This window comes from Moschus berezovskii, chromosome 17 (assembly GCF_049115385.1).
Source record: "Moschus berezovskii isolate FMDL1 chromosome 17, NW_MosBer_1.0, whole genome shotgun sequence".
In the NCBI taxonomy this organism is placed as follows: domain Eukaryota; kingdom Metazoa; phylum Chordata; class Mammalia; order Artiodactyla; family Moschidae; genus Moschus; species Moschus berezovskii.
Window position 1 is genome coordinate 57,241,686 of NC_142476.1, and position 25,748 is coordinate 57,267,433.

At 40.7% G+C, this 25,748-nt stretch overlaps 3 protein-coding genes across 4 annotated transcripts in view; 2 read left to right on the forward strand and 1 right to left on the reverse strand.

The window, feature by feature from the left end:
* The window catches only part of WDR64 (WD repeat domain 64), a 150,544-nt gene extending 138,169 nt beyond the window's left edge, over nucleotides 1-12,375 (forward strand). For both annotated transcript variants that reach the window (XM_088845494.1, XM_088845492.1), the window contains exons 26-28: nucleotides 284-364; nucleotides 1,977-2,090; nucleotides 12,292-12,375. In XM_088845494.1, the coding sequence (XP_088701620.1) occupies nucleotides 284-364; nucleotides 1,977-2,090; nucleotides 12,292-12,375 (279 nt within the window). The remainder of the gene's footprint in view (nucleotides 1-283; nucleotides 365-1,976; nucleotides 2,091-12,291) is intronic.
* LOC148775167 (uncharacterized) overlaps nucleotides 1-24,712 on the reverse strand; it is a 77,749-nt gene extending 53,037 nt beyond the window's left edge. The window contains exons 1-3 of the mRNA XM_088844929.1: nucleotides 24,520-24,712; nucleotides 23,644-24,335; nucleotides 18,198-18,270 (exon numbers count right to left, since the gene is read on the reverse strand). Of these exons, the coding sequence (XP_088701055.1) occupies nucleotides 18,235-18,270; nucleotides 23,644-24,335; nucleotides 24,520-24,712 (921 nt within the window). The 3' untranslated portion in view covers nucleotides 18,198-18,234. The remainder of the gene's footprint in view (nucleotides 1-18,197; nucleotides 18,271-23,643; nucleotides 24,336-24,519) is intronic.
* Nucleotides 24,067-25,748, forward strand: part of EXO1 (exonuclease 1) — a 49,029-nt gene continuing 47,347 nt past the window's right edge. Inside the window, exons 1-2 of the mRNA XM_055418835.2 lie at nucleotides 24,067-24,177; nucleotides 24,560-24,752. The gene's annotated coding sequence lies outside the window, so the exon portion shown is untranslated. The remainder of the gene's footprint in view (nucleotides 24,178-24,559; nucleotides 24,753-25,748) is intronic.

Consider the following 25,748-nt stretch of genomic DNA (forward strand, 5'->3'; position numbering starts at 1 on the left):
AGCAATTTTATTTTTCCCATTCCTTTTAATTTACAATTGTGTAATATTTGTTCACTTCATTTCTTTTTGACATATTGTTATTAGTAATAATAATACAATAGATTTAAACCTTACATTTGAGTAGCACCTTACTATATACATTTTGTCCTCATAAGTTGTCCACAGGGAAAGAATTTGCTTAAGATCATGCAACTAATAAGTGGCCTAGTCAGAATTTGATTCCGGAATTTTGCCACTGATATAATGTGCCCTCTTCATTAAATATTCACTCCTCTCTTTGCAGATTCGAAGCCATGCCTTGGAAGGTTTCATGACTGAAAACAGAGAGGCAGGGATTGTTTTTGGTTCTCTGCCCATATACAGGGTGAGTTGGAGGTATCTAGGACTAAAGTGATTCTAGAACAGTTAGGGAATCTGACATCTCATTCCTGACCCTGAGCAAGCATCACATGAACCAAGCAGAAAGATGATTCCATAAACACGCTGTATCCAAAACCAGAGAAATCTTTGGTTTTGTGTGTCAGTGGCTTTGATCATTTTCTCCGTCATTCCACATTGAACAATACTACAGAAAAGTATTTCAACTTTAGCCTGGCGCTTCATCACCTATAGGATAAAACTAAATGCCTTTAGCCTGGCATTCTCACGATCTGACCTCCACCTGAACTGTTAACCCCATTTTCCACCATATTCTCCCATGTATCCTACACTCCAGCTGTGCTACCTTACATTCCTTAAGCATCACTGTTCTTCGCTCTACTGTGACTTTGCCTGCGCTGCTCCTCTGCCAATAACTCAACCAGCCCTTGTTTCCCTCCAAATCCCTACTTCTCCTTCAAGTCTCCAAACCAGAGAACCTCTGTTGTTTTATTAACCAAGAATAATGAACCAAAGACAAAACATTGCACCCTAATTTTAACATATAATATTGTTTTATAAAATGTTACTTCTCTTTCCCAATACCGTGTTGATATCTTCCTATAGGTATTAAACAGTTAAACTATAGATGCTGCTACGGGGAAAGCATCAGAATTAATAGTGGACTCCTGGGATGGTGGGTATGTTTTAAAGCAGTTGGACCTTCTCACTCCCTATCCCCTACCTCTGAATTCATATTACAGAATTTATCACCTTCAGTTCAGTTCAGTTCAGTTCAGTCGCTCAGTCGTGTCCGACTCTCCGCGACCCCATGAATCACAGCACGCCAGGCCTCCCTGTCCATCACCAACTCCCGGAGTTCACTCAAACCCACGTCCACAGAGTCAGTGATGCCATCCAGCCATCTCATTCTCGGTCGTCCCCTTCTCCTCCCGCCCCCAACCTTTCCCAGCATCAGAGTCTTTTCCAGTGAGTCAACTCGTCGCATGAGGTGGCCAAAGTATTGCAGCTTCAGCTTTAGCATCAGTCCCTCCAATGAACATCCAGGATTGATCTCCTTTAGAATAGACTGGTTGGATCTTCTTGCAGTATAAGGGACTCTCAAGAGTCTTCTCCAACACCACAGTTCAAAAGCATCAATTCTTCGGCGATCAGCTTTCTTCACAGTCCAACTCTCACATCCATACATGACCATGGGAAAAACCATTGCCTTGACTAGACGGACCTTGGTTGGCAAAGTAATGTCTCTGCTTTTTAATATACTATCAAGGTTGGTCATAACTTTCCTTCCAAAGAGCAAGCGTCTTTTAATTTCATGGCTGCAATCAGCATCCGCAGTGATTTTGGAGCCCAAAAAAACAAAGTCTGACACTGTTTCCACTGTTTTTCCATCTATTTCCCATGAAGTGATGGGACCAGATGCCATGATCTTTGTTTTCTGAATGTTGAGCTTCAAGCCAACCTTTTCACTCTCCTCTTTCACTTTCATCAAGAGGCTTTTGAGTTCCTCTTCACTTTCTGCCATAAGGGTAGTGTCATCTGCATATCTGAGGTTATATCACCTTAATTATGTCTTATTCTTTATTTCTGACTCCTAGGTTCCAAGCCCCACTAGTCTAAGATTCCTTCCACTAATTGGTTCAGAAGCACAAAGGGAATCTTCAGATGGCATTCATGGAAAAAAGAAGGGAGGCCATGTTCAACACGAAAAAGTGAGTTAGTACTTAGAATTCCACAGTGTATACCATTTTGGTTTGGATTGTTTCTTATTTCTGGGCCTAAAATTATCTCAGGTCTGACTCTGTCTACAAATATTCCAAAGTACATGTGTTTTAGTTCAGTGAGAAGGAAAACATAAATTTCCAGGACAGACAGAAAAATCAAGCAGGATCTTTGAGCCTGAGCAAATTAACATCCTAGAGTTAATTTCAAACTTAGGTTCACTGACTAATTTTAAAAGCCAGGCAGTATGGCATGACATATCTGATGGCTGTGTAGCCACCCTTACTTCCTAACATTATTGTACCTGCAGGATGAAGCCAAGATAACAGTAAGGTTCTGGCTCACCAGCCAAGTCAAGGAGAATGTTTTCCATGTATTAGTAGGAAAACTAACATAAAACTTTATAGCTAATATGGTATTTTTATAAATGATTCTTTGATTTTCACAAAGATCACAAAGAAAATATTATACACTCATTTTAGAACTGGGAAAAAAAATGGAACCAAAAGGGTGATTAAAATGACTTACCAAAGATCATATAAAATTAAGTCATAACCTGAAGTCAACTTTTTACTCCAAATATCATGCTCAATCTCTTAAACTAAACAGCCTAAAAAACTAAAACCTTAAAACTGTTCTATTAGTTCTAGGAAGTTTGTATGAGCCTAATTTAAACTATGGAGTCGCAAAGAGGGACACGACTGAGCGACTGAACTGAACTGAATTTAAACTATGGCCATGTATCTAGTTATTCAAATTGATCAAATATTAAGAGGAAGATCTAACAAATAGTAATTTTTAATTTTAATTTTTTGACCACAACACACGGCATGTAGGATTTCTTAGTTATCCAATCAGGGGTCAAACCCAAGCCCTCTGCAATGGAAGCACAGAGAGCTAATAACTGGATCACCAGGGAATTCTATTTTCATTTTTTAATTTATAGTTTATACTGGAGTATAGTTGATTTATCAATACAATGTTATATTAGGTTCAGGTGTACAACAAAGTGATTAGGTTACATATATACACACTTAAAGTCTTTTTCAGATTCTTTTCCCATAAAGATTATTCCAGCATATTAACTAGTCTCCTCTGTGCTATACAGTAGGTCCCTGTTGATTATTTTCTACATGTTAGTGTTAGTTGCTCAGTCGTGCCCGACTCTTTGTGACCCCATGGACTGCAGCCCACCAGGCTCCTCTGTCCATGAGATTTTTCCAGGCAAAGATGTTGGAGTGGGTTGCCGTTTCTACATAGTAGTATGTATATGTTAATCCCAGGGCTTCCTAGGTGGCACTAGTGGTAAACGATCCGCTTGCCAGTGCAGGAGACGCAAGAGACATGGGTTTGATTCCTGTGTCAGGAAGATCCCCTGGAGAAGGAAATGGCAACCCACTCCAATATTCTTGTCTGGCAAATTCCATGGACGGAAGAACTTGGTGGGCTACCGTCCATGAGTCACAAACAGTCAGACACGACTAAGCATACAACATATGTTAATCCCAACCTCCTATTAAATCTCTCCCCTCAACCTTTCCCATTTGGTAACCATAAGTTTCTTTTCTAAGTCAAGTGAGTCTGTTTCTGTTTTGTAAATAAGTTCATTTGTATAATTTTTTAGATTTCACATATAAATATTTGTCTTTCTCTGCCTGAACTACTTCACTGTGATAATCTCTAGATCCATCCATGATGCAACAAGTGGATCATTTTGTTCTTTTTTATGGTTGTTCCATTGTATATATGTAACATATCTTCTTTATCTATTCCTCTGTCAATGGACATTTAGGTTGCTTCCATGTCATGGCTATTACAAACAGTGCTGCAGTGAACACTGGGGTTCATGTATAATTTTGGCCCATGTTTTTCTCTGGATATATGCCCTGGAGTGGGATTGCTGGATGATATGGTAGTTCTATTTTTAGTTTTGAAAGGAACTTTTACACTGTTCTCCATTGTGGCTGTACCAATTTACATTCAAATCAATAGTGTAGGAGGGTCCCCATCACTCTATACCCTCTCCAGTACTTATTGCTTGTAGACTTTTTGATGATAGCCATTCTGACTGGTGTGAACTGATGTCTTACTGTAGTTTTGACTTGCATTTCTCTAATAATTTGTGATATTGAGAAATTTTCATGTGCCTTTTGGTGATCTATCTGTATCCTTTGGAGAAATGTCTATTTAGGTCTTCTGCCTATTTTTTCATTGGTTGGTTTGTGTGTGTGTGTGGTTTTTTTTTTTTTTTGATACTGATAAATACAAACAGCTCCTGCTGTTTGTAAATCTTGGAGATTAATCTCGTGTCGATTACATTGTTTGTAAATATTTTCTCCCATTCTGTGGGTCATTTTATTGTTTTTAGTTTTCTGTGGTGTGCAAAAGCTTTTGAGTTTAAGTCCCACTTGCTTACTTTTGTTTTTATTTCCATTGTTCTAGGCGATGGATTGAAAAAGACATTGCTGTGATTTAAGTCAAAGTTTGTTTTGCCTATATTTTCCTGTAAGAGTTTTATAGTATTTGGATTTACATTTAGGCCTCTAATCCATTTTGAGTTTATTTTTGGCTAGGACTTCCAAAACTACACTGAATAAAAGTGGCAAGAGCAGGCAAATTTCTCTTGTTCCTGATCAGAGGAAACAGTTTCACCTCTTTATTACTGAGTATGATGTTAGCTGTGGGTTTGTCATTTATGGTCTCTATTATATTAATGTAGGTTCCCTGTGTGCCCCCTTTCTAGAGAGTTTTTAATCATAAATGGGTGTCAAATTTTGTCAAAACCTTTTTCTGGATCTATTAAGATCATATAGTTTTTATTCTTTAACTTGTTGACGTGGTGTATCACACTGATTGATTTGTGGATACTAAACAATCCTTGCATCCCTGGAATGAATCCACTTTGTGGTGTACGGTCCTATTAATGTATTGCTGGATTTTGTTTGCTAGTACTTTGTTGAGGATTTTTGCATCTATAGCCTCAATGATACTAGCCTCTAATTTTCCTTCCTTGTGGTAACTTCACATTCCAGGATGTCTGGCTCTAGGTCAGTGATCACGTTATCGTGACTATCTTGGTCGTGAAGATCTTTTTTGTACATTTCTTCTGTGTATTCCTGCCACCTCTTCTTAATATCTTCTGCTTCTGTTAGGTCCATACCATTTCTGTCCTTTATCGAGCCCATCTTTGCATGAAATGTTCCCTTGGAATCTCCAATTTTCTTGAAGAGGTCTCTTGTTTTTCCTATTCTGTTGTTTTCCTCTATTTCTTTGCATTGATCACTGAGGAAGTCTTTCTCATCTCTCCTTGCTATTCTTTGGAACTCTGCATTCAGATGCTTATATCTTTCCTTTTCTCCTTTGCTTTTCGCCTCTCTTCTTTTCACAGCTATTTGTAAGGCCTCCTCAGACAGCCATTTCGCTCTTTTGCATTTCTTTTCCATGGGGATGGTCTTGGTCCCTGTCTCCTGTACAATGTCACGAACCTCCGTCCAGAGTTCATCAGGCACTCTATCAATCAGATATGGTCCCTTAAATCTATTTCTCACTTCCACTGTATAATCATAAGGGATTTGATTGAGGTCATATCTGAATGGTCTAGTGGTTTTCCCTACTTTCTTCAATTTCAGTCTGAATTTGGCAATAAGGAGTTCATGATCTGAGCCACAGTCAGCTCCTGGTCTTGTTTTCGCTAACTGTATACAGCTTCTCCATCTTTGGTTGCAAAGAATATAATCAATCTGATTTCGGTGTTGACCATCTGGTGATGTCCATGTGTAGAGTTTTCTCTTGTGTTGTTGGAAGAGGGTGTTTGCTATGACCAGTGCATTCTCTTGACAAAACTCTATTAGCCTTTGCCCTGCTTCATTCCGTGCTCCAAGGCCAAATTTGCCTGTTACTCCAGGAGTTTCTTGACTTACTACTTTTGCATTCCAGTCCCCTATAATGATCTTGGAATGTGAAGTCAAGTGGGCCTTGGAAAGCATCACTACTAACAAAGCTAGTGGTGGTGATGGAATTCCAGTTGAGCTATTTCAACTCTTGAAAGATGATGCTGTGAAAGTGCTGCACTCAATATGCCAGCAGATTTGGAAAACTCAGCAGTGGCCACAGGACTGGAAAAGGTCAGTCTTCATCCCAATCCCAAAGAAAGGCAATGCCAAAGAATGCTCAAACTACCGCACAATTGCACTCATCTCACATGCTAGTAAAGTCATGCTCAAAATTCTCCAAGCCAGGCTTCAGCAGTATGTAAACCGTGAACTCCCAGATGTTCAAGCAGGTTTTAGAAAAGGCAGAGGCACCAGAGATCAAACTGCCAACATCCGCTGGATCATGGAGAAAGCAAGAGAGTTCCAGAAAAACATCTATTTCTGCTTCATTGACTATGCCAAAGCCTTTGACTGTGTGGATCACAAGAAACTGTGGAACATTCTGAAAGAGATGGGAATCCCAGACCACCTGACCTGCCTCTTGAGAAACCTGTATGCAGGTCAGGAAGCAACAGTTAGAACTGGACATGGAACAACAGACTGGTTCCAAATAGGAAAAGGTGTACGTCAAGGTTGTATATTGTCACCTTGCTTATTTAACTTATATGCAGAGTACATCATGAGGAACGCTGGGCTGGAAGAAGCACAAGCTGGAATCAAGATTGCCGGGAGAAATATCAATAACCTCAGATATGCAGATGACACCACCCTTATGGCAGAAAGTGAAGAGGAACTCAAAAGCCTCTTGATGAAAGTGAAAGAGGAGAGTGAAAAGGTTGGCTTGAAGCTCAACATTCAGAAAACAAAGATCATGGCATCTGGTCCCATCACTTCATGGGAAATAGATGGAAAAACAGTGGAAACAGTGTCAGACTTTATTTTTTTGGGGCTCCAAAATCACTGCAGATGCTGATTGCAGCCAGGAAATTAAAAGACGCTTGCTCCTTGGAAGGAAAGTTATGACCAACCTTGATAGTATATTAAAAAGCAGAGACATTACTTTGCCAACCAAGGTCCGTCTAGTCAAGGCAATGGTTTTTCCCGTGGTCATGTATGGATGTGAGAGTTGGACAGTGAAGAAAGCTGATCGCCGAAGAATCGATGCTTTTGAACTGTGGTGTTGGAGAAGACTCTTGAGAGTCCCTTATACTGCAAGGAGATCCAACCAGTCCATTCTAGAGGAGATCAATCCTGGATGTTCATTGGAAGGACTGATGCTAAAGCTGAAACTGCAATACTTTGGCCACCTCATGCGACGAGTTGACTCACTGGAAAAGACTCTGATGCTGGGAAAGGTTGGGGGCGGGAGGAGAAGGGGACGACAGAGAATGAGATGGCTGGATGGCATCACTGACTCTGTGCACATGAGTTTGAGTGAACTCCAGGAGTTGGTGATGGGCAGGGAGGCCTGGCGTGCTGTGATTCATGGGGTCGCGGAGAGTCGGACACGACTGAGCGACTGAACTGAACTGAACTGTGGTAACTTGGTCTGGTTTTGGTATCAGGGTGATGTTGGTCTCATAGACTGTGTTTGGGAGTGTTCTTTCCTCTGTGATTTTTTTTTTTTAATAGTTTCAGAAGGATAAGTGTTAACTTTTCTCTAAATGTTTGATAGAATTTGCCTGTGAAGTCATCTGGTCCTGGACATTTGTTGGGAGTTTTTAAATCACAGTTGCAATTTTAGTACTTCTGATTGGTCTGTTCATATTTTCTATATCTTCCTGGGTCAGTCTAGGGAGGTTGTATCTTTCTAAGAATTTGTCCATTTCTTCCAGTTTGTCCATTTCATTCATAAATCTCTGGCAGTAGTCTCTTCAGTTCAGTTCCGTTCAGTTCAGTCGCTCAGTCGTGTCCGACTCTCCGCGACCCCATGAATCACAGCACGCCAGGCCTCCCTGTCCATCACCAGCTCCCGGAGTACACTCAAACTCATGTCCACAGAGTCGGTGATGCCATCCAGCCATCTCATTCTCCGTCGTCCCTTTCTCCTCCCGCCCCCAACCTTTCCCAGCATCAGAGTCTTTTCCAGTGAGTCAACTCGTCGCATGAGGTGGCCAAAGTATTTCAGTTTCACCTTTAGCATCAGTCCTTCCAATGAACATCCAGGATCAATCTCCCTTAGAATGGACTGGTTGGATCTCCTTGTGGTACAAGGGACTCTCAAGAGTCTTCTCCAACACCACAGTTCAAAAGCATCAATTCTTCAGCGATCAGCTTTCTTCACAGTCCAACTCTCACATCCATACATGACCACAGGAAAAACCATTGCCTTGACTAGACGGACCTTGGTTGGCAAAGTAATGTCTCTGCTTTTTAATATACTATCAAGGTTGGTCATAACTTTCCTTCCAAGGAGTAAGCGTCTTTTAATTTCCTGGCTGCAATCAGCATCTGCAGTGATTTTGGAGCCCAAATAAAGAAAGTCTGACACTGTTTCCACTGTTTTTCCATCTATTTCCCATGAAGTGATGGGACCAGATGCCATGATCTTTGTTTTCTGAATGTTGAGCTTCAAGCCAACCTTTTCACTCTCCTCTTTCACTTTCATCAGGATCCTTTATATTTGTGTTGTTTCTTGTCTCCTTTTTCATTTCAGATTTTATTGATTTGAGCCTCTTTCTTTTTTGACTTGTAAGAGAAGTAAGCCTTTATTTTCTCATTTTCTTGATGAGTCTTGGCTAAAGCTTTATCAATTTTATCTTTTCAAAGAACCAGCCTTTAGTTTCACTTATTTTTTCTATTGTTTTCTTCATCTCTATTTCATTTATTTCTGCTCTGATCTTTATGCTTTCTTTCCTTCTAACAACTTTGGGTTTGATTTTTCTTTAGTTGCTTTAGCTGTAAGGTTAGGTTGTTTAACATTTTTCTTGTTTCCTAAGGTATGCTTTTATTGCTCTAAATGTCCCTCTTAGACTTGCTATTGCTATATCCCATTGGTTTTGGATCATCATGTTTTCATTTGTTTCCGAGTATATTTTAGATTCTTCTTTGATTTCTTCAGTGATCCACCAGTTGTTTGGTTGCAAATCAGCTAGCCTCCACGGGTTTTTATTGTCTTTTTTTTTCTTACAGTGATCTATCCAGGAGAAAATTCTATGTGCACCTGAATATGTATTCTGCTGCTTTAGAATGGAATGCTCTATAAATATTGATTGAGTCCATCTGGTCTAATGTGTTATTTAAGGGCTATGTTTCCTTATTGATTTTGTTTCTGGATGATCCGTTGATGGATGAAAGTTGGTGTTAAAGTCCTCCACTATTATGTGTTACTGCTGATTTCTCCTTTTATGGCTGTTAGCCTTGCCTCACATTCAAGGTGCTCCTATGTTGGGAGCACATATTTGTACAATTGCTATGTGTTCTTGTTTAATGACCCCTTGATCATTATGTAGTGTCCCTCTTTGTCTCTTTCAAAACTCTTTAAAGTCTATTTTACCTAATAAAAGTATTATTAATCTAGCTTCTAGAGCGTTTTACTTGCATGCGATACCCGTTTCCATCCCCTTACTTTCATATGTATGTGTCCCTAGATCTAGTGTGGATCTCTTGTAGAATGCGTATTTATGGGTCTTGTCTTCATATCCATCCAGCCAGTCTAAGTCTGTAGACTGTTGGAGCATTTAATCATTTTATGTAAGGTAATTATCAAAATGCCATTCTGTTCAGTTTTGAACTTGCTTCCATCTTTTTTTCTTCCCCTCCTCTTTTGTTCTCTTCTCTAGTGATCTGATGGCTGTCCAGTGTTGTTTTGGTATTGTTTTTTCTATTTTGTGTGTATATATCTATTGTATATTTTTGATTTACAGTTACCACAAAGTTTTGATATAGCAGTCCATATATAAACAACATTAAGTTACTCTTCTCTTAAATTTCAAATGCATTTCCAATATTCTGCATTTGTACTCGCCTATTATCATCATTTGGAGAAGGCAATGGCAAGCCACTCCAGTACTCTTGCCTAGAAAATCCCACGGATGGAGGAGCCTGGTAGGCTGCAGTCCATGGGATCGCTATGAGTCGGACACGACTGAGCAACTTCACTTTCACTTTTCACTTTCATGCATTGGAGAAGGAAATGGCAACCCACTCCAGTGTTCTTGCCTGGAGAATCCCAGGGACGGGGGGGCCTGGTGGGCTTCTGTCTATGGGGTCACACAGAGTCGGACATGACTGAAGTGACTTAGCAGCAGTAACAACAGCATTATCATCATTGCTGCTTTTAAAATTTTTATTTATTTTGTATGTGCAGCATGTGGAAAACTAAACCTGCACCTCCTGCTTTGGAAGTGTGAATCTTAGCCAGACTGCCAGGGAAGTCCCACAATTGCTAATTTTGGATATCATATTTGTAGTGGATGATTTCCTACCTTTACTGCATGTTTGCCTTTACTGGTGAGCTTTTCCATTTGCAGTTTTCTTCTTTCTAGTTGTGGTCTCCACTGAGAGAAGTTCCTTTAGCATTTGTTTAAAGCTAGTTTGGTTTGGTGGTGCTGAATTCTCTTAATTTTGCTTGTCTATAAACCTTTTCTCTTTTAAATCTGAACAAGAGCCTTGCTATATAGAAGTATTCGTGGTTGTCAGTTTTTCCCTTTCACATCTTTAAATATATCATGTCATTCTGTTCTGTCTTACACCTCACTTATCCATTTTTCTGCCTCCTTTATTCTGCTATTGAGTTCTTCTGATGTATTTTGCATCACAGTTACTCTATTGTTCAACTTTGTTATTCTTTATATCTTCTAGCTCTTTAGTAAACATTTCTTGCATCTTTTTCATCTGTGCTTCCATTCTTTTTCAAAATATAGAATGGTTTTTACTATCATCACATTGAATTCTTTTTCTGGGTATACTACCTATCTCCATTTCACTTAGTTTCTGAAGTCTTATCTTTTTCCTTCATCCGGAACACATTCGTCTGCTATCTCGTTTTGCCTTTCTTTTTAGTCTCCATTCTGCAGGCTGCAGGAGTGTAGCTCCTCTTTCTTCTGGTGTTTGCCCCCGGTAGCTGAGTCTGGCCTAAGAGGTCTGTGCAGGGTTCCTAGCGGAAGAAACTGGTACCTATCCTCTGGCCAGTGGAACTAAGTTTTGTCCCTCTGGTGAGCCGGGTTGTACTGCAAATGAACCCTTCCTATGATCTCCTTGTCATTTTGGCTGGTTCCAGTCTTTTTTGATAATGGTTTTTCAGCAGTCAGCTGTGGTTTTGATGTTTTCATGAGAAAGAGGTAAGCTCAAGTCCTTCTACTGTACCATCTTGTCATTCTCTGACAAATTTCAGTTAAGTTCAGTCACTCAGTCGTATCCGACTCTTTGCGACCCCATGAATCACAGCACGCCAGGCCTCCCTGTCCATCACCAAATCCCAGAGTTCACTCAAACTCATGTCCATCGAGTCGGTGATGCCATCCAGCCATCTCATTCTCTGTCGTCCCCTTCTCCTCCCACCCCCAATCCCTCCCAGCATCAGACTCTTTTCCAGTGAGTCAACTCGACGCATGAGGTGGCCAAAGTATTGCAGTTTCAGCTTTAGCATCAGTCCTTCCAATGAACACCCTGGATTGATCTCCTTTAGAATGGACTGGCTGGATCTCCTTGCAGTCCAAGGGACTCTCAAGAGTCTTCTCCAGCACCACAGTTCAAAAGCATCAATTCTTCGGTGATCAGCTTTCTTCACAGTCCAACTCTCACATCCATACATGACCAATTTAGACATTTCTTAACCTAGACTTTTGAAATCAAATGAGTTTAACTTTTTATATGCATGTCTTCCAAAAATATCTAATTGAAAACTTTCTCATTTGTGGGATCATCACTTGACATTATATTTTTTTGTAAGTCAGTGGACTCTGATGATATTAATATAGAATATCTATACCTTACAAAAACCTAGGAAGCTTCTTTATGTTTTATTTTAACTAACCTTTTACAGATCAGGAAACAAATCCAAAGACTGGACAACTGCAGAATTAAGAAGTTTTAAAGTCTTTGCTCTTCTTCCATGCCCTGTTGCAGCCCCACCTCCTGTATTTTTTTAAACACATTTTTACCCTGGAGGCACACAGGAGAGTTAAACTACTATTTACTTAACTATCCTCTTTTAGGAGAATTAAAATCTCTACAAAAGTTAGTGGTAAGCTTGACTTCAAAAAATTGTGTTCATCATATAATCCAGTTATTAATTGATCTGTCCTTTATTTCTCAGGTACAACGAAGGAGAAGTCTGAAAAGAAATTTGGTCCCGCAAGTAAACCTGGCTTCTTCTTTCTTCCCAGCCATCCCCAAGTGAAAAGAGAAAAATGAGAAGTGGCTGCTGTTATCTGAGCTGTACATCAAAGGGCAAGGACTCAGTGATACTCCAGTCTTTATCTCAGGATGAAAGTGAGGGTCTATCAATCAGATATTGTTACCCATCTTTGTATCCTCACGCCATCCTGTCTGTGGGGAAGATTACTCAGGGTGCTCAGATGACCTCATCTCTGAATATCAAGCAAGTAGCAAGCAGCCAGTTTGCCAACGTTTTTCCTTCATGGAAATCACTTACTGAATAGGCAATATTTCTCATTCACTGTCAGGAAAATGACATATAAAGAAAAAAAGAAAATAAATAGCATAAAGTAGCTTTAAAATAATACAGTTATCAATGACTAGTTTTCTACCTCTCCCCATTGTTCACCCTAATTTATAACCTGAATTATTATCAGAATGCTTGCGGCAGGAGGCAAATTACTTATGTGTCATGCTATGTGCAATCAAAGAGAATTAGTATTAAAAAAAAAGGGTCAGTCAGGCCTCTAGCATTTGTCTTATTTAGAGAAATGTCATATGGAAGAAAATGTCCAGAGTTTCTCAAAGTTAGAAGTTATTTGCAGTTAGTCTATATTGACTCCAGATGTTAGAATTTCAATGGTTATCTGATGTTGCCAGGGTCCATCTTTTACTGACACCTATATTAACTGATTCTGGTATTTTGATCAAATGATTAATTACCATTGGGTACTCATGTAAAAAATAAAAGCATCTACATTTGATGAATAATGAATGAGATTTTAAATAAGTCAAATGAAGAAGGTATCAAGAATTAAAGCCTGAAGACTGGCTGAACCAGGTCTCTTTGGGAAAATATTTAGGGTTATAAGTAATAAAAGCATTCCACTGTCAAGTATTAGTCTATTTTCCACAAAGCACAAGGCCACATGGGAAGAAAAACCTATGGTCCCTAAGCATTTGATACTGCCTTTACATTCTAGGAAGAGTTTTATAGTTATGAAAATCCTAACAACTGTGGAAAACTAAACTAATAAAACCTTTTATTATGTACAGGCATGTATAACCATAGTAAGTCTAATTAACTTAACATCCATCCCCATAGATAGTTACAAATTTTTTTGTGTTAAAAAGTCTAAGAGGACTTTCATGATCTATTCTCTGTGACCACATGAGGGAGCAGCTACAGTGCAGGTACCTGAGGGTTGCTGAGGAATTTTTTTAAAACGATCTACTTTCAGGAACTTTTAGATATACAACACAGAATCATTAACCACAATTACAGTGCTATACATTACATCCTTGTGACATTTATCTTATAACTGGATGTCTACCATTTAACTTCCTTCACCCATTTTGCCCCTCTAAAACTCCTTTTTAAAAAAATTCTAAAAGTAAAGATGAAAATTCAAAAGACCTCACGAAAATGACTTCATTTCCTGTTTTTAATCTCAGTTGTAAAAGGTCATTTCATCACCACAGATTTCCTAGAATAAAACAATATTGAATACCCTGCCATGCACTAAATCCCTTTAATGTGGCATTCAAGACTCTAAATTAGCATCCCTCTTATTTTTTGACTGAAGGATTCTCTCCGGCCTCCTTTCACAGAAACATACAATTTCTTGACCCTCTTATGACTAAAAAAATATTTTGGAATTTTTGCACATTATGTAATAAATGGTTATATTTTAGTCAGCATACTGTTAAGAATGGCAGTATAATAATAATATTTAATGATATATAAAACATGTAGAAAATTTTGTCTTTTTAATTTCCTTACTGATTTAAAATGCAGTATTTACATTACAATTCAGACATACGGGGAGAAAAAGGGTTTTAAGACAAGGAGTTTATCCTGATATGTAGATAAACACAAACTAACCACAAAAGTCTTATAAGAAAGGAAGCAAGAGAGTCAAGGGCTACTCTCATGACTCAGATGGTAAAGAATCTCCCTGCAAGGCAGGAGACCTGGGTTCAATCCCTGGGTTGGGAAGATACCCTAGAGAAGGGAATGGCAACCCACTCCAGTATTCTTGCCTGGAGAATCACATTAACAGAAGAGCCTGGTGGGCTACATGGGATCACAGAGATGGACATGACTGAGGAATTTTCACTTTTTACTTTCAAGAGGGTCAACATTTATAAAAAGAGATTTGACAAGAGAAGCAGACTTTGGTGTAATATGCTTTGAAGATGGAAGGAGATGCCACAAGTCAAAGAATGTAGGCTGCTGCTGAAACTAGAAAAGGCAACAAAACAGATTTCCCCTGCAGCTTCTAGAAGGAATACAGCCCTATTAGATTCATTTCAGAAAACTGGTCTCCAGAACTGTAAGATAACAAATGTGTATTATTTTAAACCATTAAGATTGTCATACTTTGTTACAGCAACAGAAAAAAAAACAGAGAAGGGTTAATAGTTAATTTCAATTTCAATCTCCTAGGCAAGGTCTAGGCATCATCTTTGTTGTTCTTGTTGTTAATCTCCCTATGTGATCACTCCTCACTTGCAGTCAGAATTTAAAAGTAGTAAACTAGGAGAAGGCAATGGCAAGCCACTCCAGTACTCTTGCCTAGAAAATCCCATGGATGGAGGAGCCTGGTAGGCTGCAGTCCATGGGGTCGCTAAGGGTCGGACACGACTGAGCGACTTCACTTTCACTTTTCACTTTCACACACTGGAGAAGGAAATGGCAACCCACTCCAGTGTTCTTGCCTGGAGAATCCCAGGGATGGGGGACCCTGGTGGGCTTCTGTCTATGGGGTCACACAGAGTCGGACACGACTGAAGTGACGCAGCAGCAGCAGCAAACTAGGAGGGTAAAGGAGATAATAAAATATTCTGACACGAAGGGAATGGCCTGTCATCACTAAATAGCTCTCAGTTCAGTTGCTCAGTTGTGTCTGACTCTTTGCGACCCCATGAATCACAGCACGCCAGGCCTCCCTGTCCATCACCAATTCCCGCAGTCTACCCAAACCCATGTCCATCGAGTCGGTGATGCCATCCAGCCATCTCATCCTCTGTCGACCCCTTCTCCTCCTGCCCCCAATCATTCCAAGCATTAGGGTCTTTTCCAATGAGTCAACTCTTCCCATGAGGTGGCCAAAGAACTGGAGTTTCAGCTTCAGCATCAGTCCTTCCAATGAACACCCAGAACTGATCTCCTTTAGGATGGACTGGTTGGATCTTCTTGCAGTCCAAGGGACTCTCAAGAGTCTTCTCCAACACCACAGTTCAAAGGTATCAATTCTTTGGTGCTCAGCTTTCTTCACGGTCTAACTCTCACATCCATACACGACTACTGGAAAAACCATAGCCTTGACTAGACAGACCTTTGTTGGCAAAGTAACATCTCTGCTTTTTAATATACTATCTAGGTTGATCATAACCTAGGTGACAATATACAGCCTTGACGTACTCCTTTTCCTATTTGGAACCAGTCTGTTGTCTAGTTTTAACTGTTGCTTCCTGACCTGCATACAGGTTTCTCAAGAGACAGGTCAGATGGTCTGGTATTCCCATCTTTCAGAATTTTCCACAGTTTCTTGTGATCCACACAGTCAAAGGCTTTGGCATACTCAATGAAGCAGAAATAGATGTTCTTCTGGAATTCTCTTGCTTTTTCAATGATCCAACGGATGTTGGCAATTTGATCTCTGGTTCCTCTGCCTTTCTAAAACCAACTTGAACATCTGGAATTTCACAGTTCACGTTTTGCTGAAGCCTGGCTTGGAGAATTTTGAGCATGACTTTACTAGCGTGTGAGATGAATGCAATTGTGCGGTAGTTTGAACATTCTTTGGCATTGCCTTTCTTTGGGATTGGATTGAAAACTGACCTTTTCCAGTCCTGTGGCCACTGCTGGGTTTTCCAAATTTGCTGGCATATTGACTGCAGCACTTTCACAGCATCATCTTTCAGAATTTGAAATAGCTCAACTGGAATTCCATCACTTCTACTAGCTTTGTTCATAGTGATGCTTTCTAAGGCCCACTTGACTTCACATTCCAGGATGTCTGGCTCAAGGTGAGTGATCACACTGTTGTGATTGTCTGGGTCATGAAGATCTTTTTTGAACAGTCCTTCTGTGTATTCTTGCCACCTCTTCTTAATATCTTCTGCTTCTGTTAGGTCCATACCATTTCTGTCCTTTATCGAGCCCATCTTTGCATGAAATGTTCCCTTGGTATCTCTAATTTTCTTGAAGAGATCTCTAGTCTTTCCCATTTTGTTGTCTTCCTCTATTTCTTTGCACTGATCACAGAGGAAGGCTTTTTTATCTCTCCTTGTTTTTCTTTGGAACTCTGCATTCAGATGGGAATATCTTTCCTTTTCTCCTTTGCTTTTCACTTCTCTTCTTTTCCCAGCTATCTGTAATGCCTCCTCAGTCATTTTGCTTTTTTGCATTTCTTTTCCATGGGGATGGTCTTAATCCCTCTCTTCTGTACATTGTCATGAAGCTCTGTCCATAGTTCATCAGGCACTCTATCAGATCTAGTCCCTTAAATCTATTTCTCACTTCCACTGTATAGTCACAAGGGATTTGATTTAGGTCATACCTGAATGGTCTAATGGTTTTCCCTGCTTTCTTCAATTTAAGTCTGATTTTGGCAATAAGGAGTTCATGATCTGAGCCACAGTCAGCTCCTGGTCTTGTTTTTGCTGACTGTATAGAGCTTCTCCATCTTTGGCTGCAAAGAATATAATCAATCTGATTTCGGTGTTGACCATCTGGTGATGTCCATGCGTAGAGTCTTCTCTTGTGTTGTTGGAAAAGGGTGTTTGCTATGACCAGTGCGTTCTCTTGGCAAAACTCTATTAGCCTTTGCCCTGCTTCATTCTGTACTCCAAGGCCAAATTTGCCTGTTACTCCAGGTGTTTCCTGACTTTCTACTTTTGCATTTCAGTCCCCTATAACGAAAAGGACATCTTTTTTTTGGTGTTCGTTCTAAAAGGTCTTGTAGGTCTTCATAGAACTATTCAAATTCAGCTTCTTCAGTGTTACTCGTTGGGGCATAGGTTTGAATTACCGTGACATTAAATGGTTTGCCTTGGAAACGAACAGAGATCATTCTGTCATTTTTGAGATTGCATCCAAGTACTGTATTTCGGACTCTTTTTTGACCATGATGGCTACTCCATTTCTTCTAAGGGATTCTTGCCCACAGTAGTAGATGTAATGGTCATCTGAGTTAAATTCACCCATTCTAGTCTATCTTAGTCGCTGATTCCTACCAATACAGAAAATTCAAGATTACAGAATAAGGGATATAAGACTTTGATACAGGACCAAACAAAGAAATATTAACCAGAGCTGTTTCAGACTATGTACACTTCAGCAGAGTGTCCGAAGAATCTGCAGAAGCCAAGCTTGGACATATGCCATTTCACTTATATATCTTGTGTTTTGTTTGCTTTGTTCTTTTCTAAGTTTGTTCTTAGTCAAATTAAATTATAAAAATGCTGGTAAAGCTTATACTTTTTATAATCTAATTTAAACAAATTATTGGATGCATTTATTGTGGAAGATATAATGTTGGTCACAAAATCCTGGTTATTTTTATTTCATAATATCCTGAAATCCCATCTGCTACTTGGTCCAGTTTTGAAGGCAAGTCCACCCACCCAACCTTCTGGGTGTGGCTAGGATATTTTGGGTGATATCCTAGCACCTTTTAGGATGACATAATTAGATTTACTCCAAGCTAGCAGATTTTACTCCTACCAAGTTGGGAACACCTGAGAATAAATATCAGTGGTCATCCAGACAGAAAATCAATATAGAAACATTAGTCTTAAATGATATTAGATCATATAGACTTAATACATACATACTTCATCCCATCCCAAATCAGCAGAATACACATTCTTCTCAAGTGTACATGGAACACTCTCCAGGATAGATCACCTGTTAGGTCACAAAAAAAGTATCAGTAAGTTCAAGACTGAAATCACATCAAGCAATCTCTCTGACCACAACAGTATGAAACTAGAAATCAATCAAAAGAAAAAAAACACCCACAAAAATGTGGAGACTAAACAACATGCTACTGGACAGTGAATAACAATGAATGAGTCATCAAAGAATAAAAGAAGAAATTTTACAAATATCTAGAGAAAATTAACACAGAAATAGGACATATCAAAATTTATAAATGCAGCAAAAGTGGTTCTAAGAGGAAAGTTTGTAGCAGCACAGGATACCTCAAAAAACAAGAAAAACCCTAAATAATTTAACTTTACCCCTAAAAGAACTAGGAAAAAAAAAAGAAGAGCAAACAAGCCCAAATTAGAAGAAAGTAAATAATAAACATCAAAGTGGAAATAAATGAAAGAGACTAAAGTATCAGTGAAACTAAGAGCTAGTTCTTTGAAAAGAACCTTTACCTAGACTAACCAAGAAAGAAAGAGGCTTTAAATAAATAAAATGAGAAATTAAAGAGTGGAAGTTACAACTGATAACCACAGAAATACAGAGGATGACACCCGGCTATTATGAACAATTATACACAACAAATTGGGCAATACACAAGAACTGGTTACATTTCTAGAAACATACTGTCTTATGAGATTGAGTCAGGAACCAATAGAAAATCTGAATAGACCACTTACTGTAACAAGATTGAAACTATAATAAAAAACTCCCAACAAACAGAAGCCCAGGAACAAATGACTTCACTGGTATTAATAAATTCCATGAAACATTCAAAAAAATTAATACCTATCTTTTAAAAACTCTTCTAAAACAATGAAGAGGAAGGAAGCCTTCCAAACACATTTTACAAAATCGGTATTAACCCAATACAAACACTAGACAAAGGTAATCCAAAAAAGGAAACTATAGGCTTAATATCCTTTATAAACATGTATTGTTCTCTACACAGAAAATTCTAAATACTCCACACAAAAAACTGCTAAAATAAACAAATTTAGTCACGTTTCAGTTTAAAAAATCAACACACAGGTTTTTAGCATTCCTGTACACTGATAACTATCAAAAAGAGAAACAAAAATATAATAATCCCATTTACAGTTACATCAAAAACAATAAAATATCTAGGAATAAATTTAACCAGGGACATAAAAGACCTGTATGCAGAAAAGTATAAGGCACTGATGAAAGAAATTAAAGAAGACCCAAATAAATGTAAAGATATTCCATGTTCATGGCAGAGGATCTGAATAGACATTTTCCCAAGAAGATGTAAAATGTCAAACAAGCACATGAAAAGATGTTCAAGCACATATAGGTTAATAGGCATGCTGCTGCTGCTAAGTCGCTTCAGTCGTGTCTGACTCTGTGCGACCCCATAGATGGAAGCCCACCAGGCTCCCCCATCCCTGGAATTCTCCAGGCAAGAATACTGGAGTGGGTTGCCATTTCCTTCTCCAATGCATGAAAGTGTAAAGTGAAAGTGAAGTCGTTCAGTCATGCCTGACTCTTAGCGACCCCATGGACTGCAGCCCACCAGGATCCTGTCCATGGGATTTTCCAGGCAAGAATACTAGAGTGGGTTGCCATTTCCTTCTCCAATGCATGCAAGTGTAAAGTGAAAGTGAAGTCGTTCAGTCATGTCTGACTCTTAGCGACCCCATGGACTGCAGCCCACCAGGCTCCTCTGTCCATGGGATTCTCCAGGCAAGTGTACTGGAGTGGGGTGCCATTGCCTTCTCCGAAATAGGCATAAATTTAAATATAAATATTAATATAAATATATATAGGTATATATTTATATACCTAAATTTATAGGTGTATATATATGTATCAGTTCAGTTCAGTTCAGTCACTCAGTCGTGTCCAACTCTTTGCGACCCCATGAATCACAGCACGCCAGGCTTTCCTGTCCATCACCAACTCCTGGAGTTCACTCAAACTCATGTCCATCGAGTCGGTGATGCCATTCAGCCATCTCATTCTCTGTCGTCCCCTTCTCCTCCTGCCCCCAATCCCTCCCAGCATCAGGGTCTTTTCCAGTGAGTCAACTCTTTGCATGTGGTCAAAGTATTGGAGTTTCAGCTTTAGCATCAGTCCTTCCAGTGAACACCCAGGACTGGTCTTCCTTAGGATGGACTAGTTGGATCTTCTTGCAGTCCAAGGGACTCTCAAGAGTCTTCTCCAACACCACAGTTCAAAAGCATCAATCCTTCAGTGATCAGCTTTCTTCACAGTCCAACTCTCACATCCATACATGACCACTGGAAAAACCATAGCCTTGACTAGACGGACCTTTGTTGGCAAAGTAATGTCTCTGCTTTTTAATAAGTTATCTAGGTTGTATATGTATATATACAAAACTCATTCAACTTAACATAAAAAAAGAAATCTAAACAATACAAAAATAGGCAGAGGATATGAACAGACATTTTCCCAAAGAAGATATAAAATGTCAAACAAGCACATGAAAAGATGTTCAAGCACACTTATTATTACAGAAATGCAAACCAAACCACCATGATAAATCACCTCACTTCTGTTAAGAATGCCTATTATCAAAAAGATAAGAAATACTGGAGAGAATGTGGGAGATAAAGGAAACTTTTACACTATTGGTGCAGCCACTATGGACAATAGTATGCAGATTCCTCAAAAAATTAAAACTAGAAATATCACATGACCCAGCAATTCCACTTCTGGGTATTTATCCAAAGAATCTGAAAACATTAATTTGAAAATTGTATGCACCCCTATGTTCATTATGGCATTATTTACAATAGTTAGGATGTGAAAACAACCTAAGTGTCTACTGATGGGTGAATGGATGAAGAAGATGTGCTATGTACACAGCTGTCCAGGTACAACACAATTTCAGATAAACATGGAAATTTTTTTAGAATGTTTCAAATATTGCACTAGGCATACTTGTACTAAAAAAATGTATCTGTTTACCTGAAATTGAAATGTAACTGGGCCTATATTATTATCTGGTAAATCTGGGGGACAAAGTCAAATAAAATAGTATGAGAAAAGTCAAGCAGAGGTCATCACAGGATGTTTTCAGCACATGCCAGGAACGACTTCAGAGAGCTGGTAAAACAACTGAATCTTAAGCTGATAATTGTGTGGTCTGTGCCACTCATTTCAGAATTATTAACATATCATCATGATTTGTGATTTCACTTCTTGATGCATATATGTTTTGTGTACAGAAACTTGCTTAAAGACAGTAACCAGTTCTTCGTGTTCCCCATATCACTTAGTACGGACAGGAACACCTAAGGCATGCATTGACGTTATGGAAACACCCAAACTTTCTGGCCCACCCAATAGTAAGTAACTGCATGAATTGATTCAAATGGTTTTACCTTTCCAAAGTGTAAAAATATTCTGTTTAGGAAGTCATTGTTAACTGGTATTTTCTTCTTTAGTTTTTAAACCCCATAGCTAAGAGTCCTGTCTAGAACCTCTGGAGTCAAATTAGTAATAAAGATATGGGTTGTTTGTAGGGCAGTAACCTGAGAAGACTCTTGAGAGTCCCTTGGACTGCAAGGAGATCCAACCAGTCCATTCTAAAGGAGATCAATCCTGGGTGTTCACTGGAAGGACTGATGCTAAAGCTGAAACTGCAATACTTTGGCCACCTCATGCAACGAGTTGACTCACTGGAAAAGAGTCTGATGCTAGAAGGGATCGGGGGTGGGAGGAGACGGGGACGACAGAGAATGAGATGGCTGAATGGCATCACCAACTCAATGGACATGAGTTTGAGTGAACTCCGGGAGTTGGTGATGGACAGGGAGGCCTGGCGTACTGTGATTCATGGGGTCGCAAAGAGTCGGACATGACTGAGCAACTGAACTGAACTGAACCTGTCAAGTCTCATGATGCAGTGGGCACATTTTTGATGTTTGGGCTCCTTTCTAAAACCCCTCCTCCCCCCTCCCACCCACATTTAGATTCCTTTTCCACTTACTCCAGTTTGCAACTGTCCCCCACCTTCCACTACAGGCAGCTCCAAGCAGATCCAGAGTGAGGTCTACTGCTGTACAGGTGTTGGAACCACAAAGGAAGATCGTTTTTCTGACCTCCTCTCCTAGTCTCGGCTATTAAGACTAGACCTGGGGGAGGCAGCCACGTTCCCACTTAGCATATTTCCCCCAAGTGGTATCTTTCCAACAATTTATAAGGTAGCATGTTGACATGATAGATGTCAGATTCATCATGAAAAGACTTTAAAAAGAAGTATGAGAAAAACACGCAGAGCCGGCAATCAAAATGGGAGCATTTTAAAAAATCACTTTTCCTCCTTTAACTCCTTCAATTGAGTCTGAATTTATCATTCATGCCCATCTCTGGGCCAAAAGTATACTCTGTGGTCTACCCTAAGGTTCTTTCCAATTTCTTTTTCTGCAATATTCCTAAGAAGACAGTAATCAGGTCCAGAGTATCATGAGGACTAGAAGTTTCACCCCATGTGGCTGCCAAAATAAAAAGTGTCTTTAAAGTCTATGCACCATAACCCATTTTCATGACTGCTTAGTTTCTCCAGGCCAAAGATAAAGCAGGACACCAGGTAAAGTAGTTAGCACAGACTTCAGTCAGTAATACACTGCAATAAGGAAAAGTGTCAATCATGAAGTGAACTCACTCTGGATTTGTACAGAAGTAACTGGGCAGTTTCAAGAGAAAATAGGGGTGTGTGTGCGTGGTGACTCAGTAGAGTCAGGGAGTGAAAAATAAAAAAGAATGAGAAGGAGAACTGACCTGAGACTGCTAGCCAGAATTTATGGAAGTTAACCTCCTCCCTTCTTAGAGACGCTGGGGATAGAGATCTTGTCTTTGGATGTTGACGGGAACAAATGCTGAATTCTTTTGGTAGCCTTGAACTTTCTCAGGTAGGCATTTCAAGTGGGGCTGGGGTGACCTAAGGAATGTGGTAGTTGTTGTTCAGCTGCTAAGTCGGGTTCCACTCTTTTGCGACCCCATAGACTGCAGCCCGCCAGACTCCTCCGTCCATGGATTTTCCAGGCAATACTACTGGAGAGGGTTGACATTTCCTTCTCCAGGGGATCTTTCCGACCTAGGGATGGAACCCGTGTCTCCTGTACTGGCAAGCAGATTCTTCACCACTGAACCACCAGGGAAGCCCAAAGGATGTGGACTTGATGTTACAAACTATGTTACTGTTTGTTCAAGTCTTTATCGACCAAGGTTGAGTCCTAGTTGAGAAGAGGGCAGGAGGAGCCCGTCCAGTCAGGTTAAGTAAAGACTCTCTGTCATTTATCAATTAAATTACTTAGTAAGCGCTTCCTCCCCTTCCGGAAGGGTCCAAAGAATATATACCTCAAGTTGCACTTTCTGTGTCCCTGGAACCCACGAGAAGCGCCTGTTAAGAGCCAGGGTAAGCAACACAACACAAGCACTAGGGACAATTCCAGCCAGGACCCTTTTTAAGTTTAGAAACCTCAACATAAACACAGGGCGGCGCTCTCCCAGCTTCAGCGCCTGGACCTGAGGCCGCAATTGGGAGAGATTCACGACTCCATCAGCCTGCGAAAGGAACTCAACGCGCGTTCCGGGAGCCATGCCCTGTAAGGCAGCTGAGCCAGCTCCGCTCACCCCTCCATAAGGACGCTTCGGAGTCGAGGGGCTGACTGCGGTGGCGGCGGCAGGTATCCAGGTGGCCAGGACCCGGCGACTCAGGCCGGAAGCGGGAAGCCGCGGGAAGCGGAGCAGACGTCGCAGCGGAGTGACGTCACTGCTTTGGGGCGGAGTCTTGGGCCATCCCGCGCAAATTGAAAAGTCCGGCCCTCCGTGCTGCGCTGCGTCCTTGCTCCTAGCTCTTTTCGCGCAGCCGGCCGGCGCGCTGCGGCCCAGGTGAGTGGGGGCCGTGGCCTTGGGCTTCTGAGTCCGCATCTGGCTGCCATCGGACGGACGGGAGAGGAGGGACCTCCCCGGGAAGCAAGCGGAGCCGGCTGTACAGAGCACGCGGTGGATCCGGGCTGGTCCCCGCCCCTGCCCTGGGGATCCCGGGTCTTAGGGGCAGAAGAGGATCTGGCAAGTTACTAGACCCTGCAGCGGCCCTGGGGGACGGTGCGGGGGTGGCCAGGGCAGGGGAGCGCGCTCAGCCAGACCAGGAGTGCGGTTTGGCTGACTGAGGGAGGGTCCTTTCGTTTTCCTGCGGAAGCTACCAGGGCAGTTTTACCTGCAACCTCCCACCTTCCAAATGCTTGACAAGTATATTCTTCACGTTGTGCAGGCCAAAGGAACGTGTCTTCTGGAAAGGGCGTGTGGGCCCCCCTTCCAGTCCGTGAGAGGGGATGGAGCGATGACGTTGTGCTGCGAGTACTACCTGGTGCCGCCGGCGGTCCCCTGAGGACGCTTTGTGCCTAAAACCCCCGACCCCCTCCATTGTTTCGTTGTGCTAAAGAGGAAACATTTAGGAGAAACTTGTAAGTTTCACGAAATGTATGTATTATGTCGGGCTTCCTGGTAGCTCAGTGGTAAAGAATCCGCCTTGGGGATTCCCAGGTGGCGCTAGTGGTAAAGAACCCGCCTGTGCGGGAGACAAGAGATGAGAGTTCGATCACTGGGTGGGGAAGATCCCCTGGAGGAGGAAATGGCAACCCACTCCAGTGTTCTTGGCTGGAGATCCCATGGACAGAGGAGCCTGGCGGCCTACTGTCCATGGGGTCGCAAAAGAGTCAGACACGACTTGGCGACTAAACACCAGCATATACTATGTCAGTTTTCCTCAAAAAAGAAAACTATTTTTAGCAAACTCTGAGAGGTAGGAGACTAATTGTTTTTCATAAACTGCGGTGTGAGGACCTCCTGCGTCCAAATGACCTTCCTTGTTTAAAATTCAGAATTCCCACCTCACTCGAGGACTAGTGAATCATAGTCCCTCGGAGTGGAATTTAGACTGTAGGAAGAACTCAAATTTGAAAACTGCTGTACTAGACTATCAGAACTTTGATACAGGGTATCAACAGCATGAGTCTGTCTTCTGATCTTGTACATTCTTCTTTTCCTCCCAGACTTAATACCTCTTGGGAGAGATTTGTTTTAGGAAATGCTAAGCAACTGCTCAGTTTTTGTCATGGGAGTTGGAGGAGGGGACACTAGTTGCTTGGGAAAGGACTGGCAGCTGCAGGTTTCTGTATAGAAAGGAGGCTTGGGGCTGCAACTTGGATGGAAGAGGGTGGAAAGCTAAAACATTTTTCTTGAAACTAATTGGACAGCAGGTGCAGTTTCTCCTTACTTGGGGATAGTTTTCACAGTCTGATGGAGTTGCCGCTGGGCACCACCACTGCTTATTAACAGAATGTTCGTTGCTTGGAGTAAAGCATTCTGATGGTGGTAAATTTCAGTTCTAAAAAAGTACAGCTTTAGTTCTAGAATTGTTTGTTTTATTTTTCAGTTGAAATGTCCTATGAAGTATTTTG